Source organism: Nicotiana tomentosiformis, chromosome 9 (assembly GCF_000390325.3).
Source record: "Nicotiana tomentosiformis chromosome 9, ASM39032v3, whole genome shotgun sequence".
NCBI lineage: Eukaryota > Viridiplantae > Streptophyta > Magnoliopsida > Solanales > Solanaceae > Nicotiana > Nicotiana tomentosiformis.
The window spans coordinates 84,755,870-84,764,215 of NC_090820.1; the positions used below are offsets into that span (position 1 = coordinate 84,755,870).

General features: G+C 36.7%; 1 protein-coding gene across 1 annotated transcript; it reads right to left on the bottom strand.

The window, feature by feature from the left end:
- Positions 1 to 2,838: 2,838 nt before the first annotated feature.
- Positions 2,839 to 4,230, bottom strand: LOC138899121 (uncharacterized). The gene is made up of 3 exons (XM_070185242.1): positions 3,803 to 4,230; positions 3,470 to 3,711; positions 2,839 to 3,266 (listed from the first exon to the last, which is right to left on the bottom strand). The coding sequence occupies exons 1-3, from the start codon at positions 4,228 to 4,230 to the stop codon at positions 2,839 to 2,841; spliced, it is 1,098 nt and encodes a 365-aa protein (XP_070041343.1).
- Positions 4,231 to 8,346: the final 4,116 nt, after the last annotated feature.

Below are 8,346 nucleotides of genomic sequence, written 5' to 3' on the forward strand. Positions count from 1 at the left end.
AAAATATCTCCTCGTTATAAAGATGCTCAATCGAGAATGCAAATATTAGTAAATATTTTGGGTGTTATAACTCTCTCCCCCTTAAATAAATTTTGCCCGAAAATTTACCTTGTACTAGTCCCTAAACAAATGTGGATATTGAATTCGCATATCCTCTTCTCTCTCCCAGGTAGCTTCTTCGTCAGAATGATTTTTCCAAAGAACTTTCACTAAGGGGATGCTCTTGTTTCTAAGGTCTTTTAACTCACGCGCTAAGATTTGGATTGGTTCTTCTCCATATGTCAAATCAGGATTGACCTCAATAGATTCAATAGGAAGAACATGAGATGGATCTTAGCGGTATCTTCTAAGCATAGAAATATGGGAGACATTGTGGATCTTGTCTAGCTCTGGTGGAAGAGCTAGTTTATAAGAAATTGGACCAACTCCCTCAAGCACTTCATAAGGTCCAATAAATCGTGGACTAAGTTTACCTTTTTGGCCAAATCTCATAATCTTCTTGCATGAAGAAACCTTTAAAAATACCTTATCACCCGCTTTATACTCACTTTAACACCTCTTAAGATCAGCATAAGACTTTTGTCTGTCTGAGGCAATTTTAAGCGATCCTTGATGTTTTTTTCCTTATCTTCAGTTTGATGAACAATCTCAGGACCCACCAATTTTCATTCACCAACCTCATTCCAACAAAGAGCCGTTATGTATTTTCTCCCATATAAAGCTTCATAAGGAGGCATACCTATACTTGATTGGTAGCTATTATTTTAAGCAAATTCTATCAGGGCTAAGTGTTTGTCCCAACTACCCTCAAACTCAATAATGCAAGCTCGAAGCATATCCTCCAAGATTTGTAGTACCCTCTCAGATTGGTCGTCTATTTGTGGATAGAAAGTGGTACTAAAATTCAACCTCGAACCCAAAGCTTCTTACAAGCTAGACCAAAATCTGGATGTAAACCTTGGATCTCTATCAGACGCAATAAAACAGGGATTCCATTCAGCCTCACAATCTCATTAATGTGAAATTATGCCAAACGTTCCATTAGGTAGTCCATTCTGATTGCCAAGAAATGAGCACTCTTAGTTAGTCTATCTATAATGACCCAAATTGCACCATGATTCCTTTGAGTGCAGTGGAAGTCCAGAAACAAAGTCCATCGTTATCCTTTCCCATTTCCACTCAGGTATTGACAAGGGTTGCAATAGACCAGTTGTGACTTGATGTTCAGCTTTTATTTGTTGACATACCAAGCATTTAGAAATGAACTCTGCAATGTCTTTTTTCATACCACTCCACCAGTAGTGCTCCTTGATGGTCTCGTACATTTTAGTACCTCTAGGATACATTGCATAAGGGGAACTATGTGATTCAATCAATATATGCTTCCTCAATTCATCATTATTAGGAACACACAACCTATTTTTATAAAATAAGGTACCATCTTTCTTTAATGTAAAATATGATTCTCTTCCATTTTGGACTTCTTCAGCCCGTTTCACAAGTTTTTCATCTAACCTATGCTCTTCTTGGACCTGCTCAAGTAAGACTGGCTTGATTTGCAAATTAGAAATGATAGAACCATTATAATTAAATGAAAGACAAGCATTCATGGCTATTAATTCAAGAAGCAAAGGCAAAGGACTTAGAGTTAAACTTCAAGGGAATTGCGACTCAACGCATCTGCAACCACATTGGCTTTACCACGATGATAATCAATCCTGCAATCATAATCTTTGATGAGTTCATGCCATCTTTGTTGTCTCAAGTTTAACTCTTTTTGTGTACCCAAGTACTTCAAACTCTTGTGATCAGTAAGTATGTGACACTTCTCCCCAAACAAGTAATGCCTCCAAATTTTTAAGGAAAAAATAATGGTAACAAGTTCAAGATCGTGAGTGGGATAATTCAACTCATGCGATTTCAACTTTCGAGAGGCATAAGAAATTAATTTCCCTTCTTGCATCAAAACACAACCCAAGCCATGGTGAGATGCATCACTGTATATCACATAATCTTTCCCTTCAGCTGGCAAAGAAAGTATTGGAGCTTGTGTCAACAAGGATTTGAGATTTTCAAAGCTCTCTTGACACTTGTCATCCTACACAAACTTTGCGTCTTTACCCAAAAGTTTGGTCAAAAGAAAAGCTATAATAGAGAAGCCCTTCACAAAACTCTTATAGTGTCGAGCTAAACCCAAGAAACATATTATCTCAGTTGGAGTTTTAGGGTGTTTCCAATCAACAATAGTTTGAATCTTACTAAGATCAAGCTTCACACCTTCAACTGATACAATATGTCCCAAAAAAACCACTTCACTCAGCCAAAATTCACATTTGGAAAGATTTGCATAGAGTTGCCTCTCTTTCAAAATTTGCATGCAATTCGGAGATGCTTATCATGATCTTCTATATTCATTTAATAGACTAAAATGTCATCAATAAACACCACCACAAATTGATTAAGATAAGGCTTGAATACACGGTTCATTAGATCCATAAATGCAACAGAAGCATTTATCAAACCAAATGGCATTACCAAAATTTCATAATGGTCATACCTGGTCCTAAAAGAAGTTTTAGGAAAATCTTACTCCCTCAAGGGCAACTGATAATATCCAGACCTCAAGTAAATTTATGAGAACAAGCTGGCACCCTTTAGTTGGTCAAACAAGTCATCGATTCTAGGCAGTGGGTATTTGTTCTTGATTGTTACCTTGTTCAACTACCGGTAATCAATGCAAAGCCTAAGAGTGCCATTTTTCTTTTTCACAAATAAAACAGGAGCTCCCCAAGTTGAAATACTGGGACGGATAAAACCTTTCTCATGAAGTTCTTTCAACTAAGCATTCAACTCTTTTAAGTCAGCTGGAGCCACTCTATAAGGAGCAATAGAAATAGGAGTAGTTCTAGGGACAAGCTCTATAGGAAATCCAATCTCCCTTTCTGGAGGCAACCCAGGAAGTTCATCAAGAAATACATCAGGAAAGTCGCACATGATTGGTATGTCCTTAAGACTTGGACTCTCCAATCGTGTATCGACTAAATGAGCAAGATAGGCATGACAACCTTGACAAATCACCTTCCTTACCAAGACCGCATAAATAATATTAGATGTCAGTGATATTTCTCCTTGAACTACTATGCGTGAATATGCAGGAGTTCTAAAAGTCACTTGCTTCAACCTACAATTAACCAATGCATGGTACCTATGGATCCAATCCATACCAACAATAACATCATAGTCTTGGAAGGGCATTTCAAGCAAGTCTGCAGTGAAGACCAGATATTGAATCATGAAATAGACAATCTCGGTAAATCCTGATGACCTAATTGACTCATTACCAGCACATCAAAGTCAAGTCTCACGGATTTAACAGTATCAAGAAATGCAAGTGATGAGCAAACATAAGAGTGTGAAGATCCAAGATAAAATAATTTAACAAAAGATATGCCAAATAAGTGAAATTTACCAACAACCAAGTCCGAACCATCTTGGTCATTCCTCAGTCTCATAGCATTGACTCGTGCAGTAGATCTCGACCCACTAGCCTGATTAGCTCCACCTGAACCTGGTGCTTGCACATTTCTAGGTCTTGCACCCCTATTAGCTTGAAAATGAGTAGTGACATGCTTTTGAACTGATCCCTCTGTATGTGTATAAGAAAGAGGATTAGGATTAGGATTAGGATAATCCTTCACTTTATGGTCCAAACTTCCACAATTAAAACAAGCACCAAAAGCTCTTTTGCAGGCACCATAGTGATTCTTCCCGCACTATGCACAAGTAGGTGTATAGGTTTTGCCTTGGACATAACTTGGAGTAGATAGAGAAATTTGGCTTATTCTTCTTATGATATGATGACTTTTGTGCACTTTCATTCTTTGAGTAGTCAAACTTTCCCTTCTCGGATGGACCGCCATAATCTAAATTACCCTTCATAAACCTGTTTTCTCTCCTACTATCTTCTTCCTTGTCAATTCTTTCCCAAATAAGAGCAGCTAGAATTAGCTTGGAAAAATCATCAAGTTGCAAGATTGCCACAGACTTTCGAATGTAACCATTCAAACCTTCTTCAAATCTTCTGCACTTGTCTCTTTCACCATCAATAATACCTCCAGCATAGCGAGAAAGCTTGAGAAACTTTTGTTGATACTTTGCAATAGACATACTCCCATGTCTTAATTTCAGAAACACTTTTTTCTTAGCATCACAATAGACAGGGGGGGACATATTTCGCACGAAATGCTTTCACAAAGTCATCCCAAGCCAGCACGGATAATTTGCTTTTGCATTTGACACACTTACCCACCAATTATAGGCATGTTTTTGTGAAAGAGAGATAACATACTTAAATTTGGCAGCATTAGTACACTCTAGTTGTTCAAAGTAGTGCCTTCAAATTCAACTCCACCCATTTTCCTCATCTTCCCAAAATTCATTTCACTAGGTTCTGACATTGTCCCAGCTAAGTGACGAAAGAACTCAGCCATCTTTTGAAATTGAGGAGTCATAATAGGAGTACTATGACCCATTGCTCTTGGATTATTGCCCACTTTATTTTCACTAACACGATGATGATTTAGGTTAGTCAAGGGTACCTCATATCCTTCCTGGAGGTGAGGTGGAGCATTATAATGGGCCTGACTTCCATCAATGGATTCAATAGCTCTATTCGAAGAATAGGCCATATTAAAATTCCTATAAAAGATAAGATTACACTGTATTAGGGACATGTACATGTTGCATATGCACAAGGAATACATCAAATTACATTAAACAAGTATGCAAAAATTTATAATCTCCAAGTCATTTTCAAGAAAGAAAATAACAAAAAATATTAGGTACGATCACAACAAAAATCCTAGAATCACTAATCTAGTCTCTGATACCAAAACTTGTAGCAATCCCTTTGGGAAGGTGCTACGTACGAAACAAATATAATTTACTACTTACAACAATAAGAAGATATTAATTTAAAAAAATATTCAAAATAATTTAGTAGCGAAAATAGGCCCATGCGATGAGGTCCAAAGTGCAATATTTTTATTTTTTAAAATTCTCTTCATATTTTAGAAAACACAATGAAATACAATGTCAAAATATCAACATAAGGTGATGTAACCCTTCTTTAATAATCAACACGTTAAAGCAACTTCCTAATAAAATTATACTTTCATTCAACATCACTGCAAGTTTGTATTGTACATAAATTTCAAAGTAGCGGGTATAAAAAGGAAAATAGTTTTCTCCTTTGTACATATTTACAAGACAAAGTGTAAATTCAGCATATTACAAGACTTGAGTTATTAACACACCCTAAAACAGAAAAATAAGTTACCAAATTCAAGTTACAAGATTTTGGTCTTAAGATCCAACAAGCCTCCAAATAACATACATAAGTGTGGCATATATATCATGTACGTGTCCCAAAACTATACAAAACCATGGTGCATATGCAAATGTGATCTCCATAAGTGCTCCCAAAAAGACTACATCATAAAGATGTCTTCAAATTTCATCTCGTACATTACCTACAATAAAAAAAACAACTATCGCTAAGCATAAAGCTTAGTGGCGTATAAACTTTGGGGTTGGAGACATTAAATTCTCCAATTCCCCTTTTCAGTCATAGTGTCATGACCCAAAATCCTAACCTGTCGTGATGGTGCCTATCTCAATAATAGGCAAGCCGACAACCTCAATAAGCCACATTTTCTCTTAAGTTTGAAAACATAATATTCTAATTTCATAGAAAACCACACAAATCACCGACTTAAAATACATTCCCAAAACACGCTGTCACTGAGTATGTGAGCATCTAAATGATAACAAAGTCTGACTGATAAAATCACTTTCTGAAAAGTATAGAACAGTACAACAACTGTAAAGAAGAGAGTCAAGGTCTGCAGAAGGCAAGCATCTACCTCGGTGGTCTCCACAAATAAAGCTCCGAAAAACAAGCAACCGCCGTGTCTGGAGGTACCTGGATCTGCACACGAGGTGCAGGGTGTAGTAAGAATACAACTAACTCAGCAAGTAACAATACTAAATAAAGAGCTTAAGATAGTGACAATCTTCACACCTGAGTCCAATTATAGTAATTTCCAACATAAGATTTAGGGAATGCTTTCATGTTCAACATTTAACACTCAACACTACTTTCATATCAAGTTCGACTGAAAAAAAAGATAATATATTTTAGAAATTTCCAACACAATAATATATGACAATTGTAGTGCAATAAGAATGAAATCATATGCATCCTCTCAGGACCACAGTCACTCAGCCATTTCATTCACTCAGCACTCATCACTCGCACTCGTTAGGTGCCTACGCTCACTGGGGTGTGTACAGACTCCAGAGGGGGTCCTACAGCCCAAGCGCTATAATCCGCACAGACAACTCACGTGCTATAGTAACAATATCTGGATTCGCACGGACAACTCACGTGCTATAGTATAATATCTGGATCCGCTCGGACAACACACGTGTTATATTATAAAATATGGATCCACATGGACAACTAGCGTGCTACACGAACAACTCACGTGCTTTAGTATAATATCTCACAATTAGGCCTTTGGCCTTACTTAGTCATACATCTTTCCCGTCTCTCGGGCTCTCATAATCATGAAATTCAGCCCAAACAACAATGATATGATGCATCAATAATGAACAATAGAGACTGAGATAAAATAAACAAGTAAACAGTGACTAAGTACAAAACAACAATTTAGCAGATAATTCACCATGTACACAACATATGTGGGTCCCTACAGTGCCAATACATAATCTATACATGATTTGTGGTTCAATTTCTCTACTACATGGAGAATGTATAGATACTAGCAGATTATTGAACTCCACAGTTCCATGGAATTTGACTAATTCACAATTCCTATGGTGCACACCCACACGCCCGTCACCTAGCATGTGCGTCACCTCAAAACCGATCACATAACGCATAATCCGAGGTTTCATACCCTCATGACCAAATTTAGAATTGTTACTTACCTCGAACTGTGTAATTCTTTATTCTGCTATGCCTTTGCCTCGCGAATCAGCCTCCGAACACCTCAAATCTAGCCACCGTTAATTCAATTCAGTCAATACTAATTATAGAAATTAATTCCATGTGAAAATACTAATTTTCTAACACAATCTGAAATTTAACTCAAAAATTGCCCCTAGGGCCCACGTCTCGGAATCCGACGAAACTCACAAAATCCGATAACACATTCAATTACGAGTCCAACCATACTAATTTTATCAAATTCCGATAACAACTCAACCACCAAATCTAAAATTTTCGTTCTTGAAAAGTTTTGCAAAAATTGATTTCTTCCATTTAAATCCGAAATATATGATGAATATAACCATGGATTTATGAAATATAATCATTTTTGGATATAGGACACTTACCCAAGTCGAAGTCGTGAAGAAATTCTCAAAATCGCCCAAGAACCGTGGTCCAAAAATCCAAAACGAAATGAAGTAAATGACCATTTTTGGTCCTTAAGTTTCTGCCCATCCACCACTAAAAGTCCTTTTTCCGTTACTAAAAGTCCATTTTCCGTCACCAAAAGTTCACACTAGAACTTTCTTGCACAAGTAGTTATTTGTTAACTAAAAAGGCTCTAACTCCATCATACAAACTTGGAATTCGACGATTCTTGTTCCTATGAGTCACAAATAATAATAATACGAGCCTAGTTATTCAATCGAAACTCAATTCGGAGCTCATTTGATCAATACAATACCAATTTTGCTCGTTAAACAACTAACTCATGTTTCGCGCTAAAACCCTAATCGTGACTTGATGAAATTAGACCAAACTTTCCATATCACTCCTATAATTCATTATCAAAATCCCGGAAGTCTCAAAATCTAATTTCGATCTCTAGATCTAAAAATGGACCTTTGGATCATTTCATGCTTATGCTCAAAACACCAAACTCTTCCAAAACCACTTCCAAAAACTCTTCCAAAACTCATCTGAGCCCATCCCCAATCAAGTTTACTAACAAGTCCCATAATATAACACAAACGTAGTTGAGGCCTCAAATTGTATTGAGCAACACTAAAACACGAATCGCACCCCAATTCAAGCCTATTTAAAACTAACAAATTCGAAATTCTACATTCGATGCTGAAACCTATCAAATCAATTCCGATTGACATCAAATTTCGCACACAAGTTATAAATGACATACGGAGGTATTTCAATTTTCAGAATCGAATTCTGGCCCCAATATCAAAAAGTCAACTCCCCGATCAAACTTCTAAACTTAAATTTCTATTTTAGCCATTTCAAGCCTAATTTAGCTACGGGCTTCCAAATAATTT

Coding starts and splice junctions, on each gene's coding strand:
- LOC138899121 (XM_070185242.1), bottom strand. CDS start 4,230: ATGTCCCCCCCTGTCTATTGTGATGCTAAGAAAAAAGTGTTTCTGAAA. Junction 3,712..3,802: donor TACTCCAAGTTATGTCCAAG/GCAAAACCTATA, acceptor TAATTGTGGAAG/TTTGGACCATAAAGTGAAGG. Junction 3,267..3,469: donor TGGTTCGGACTTGGTTGTTG/GTAAATTTCACT, acceptor TCTTCACTGCAG/ACTTGCTTGAAATGCCCTTC.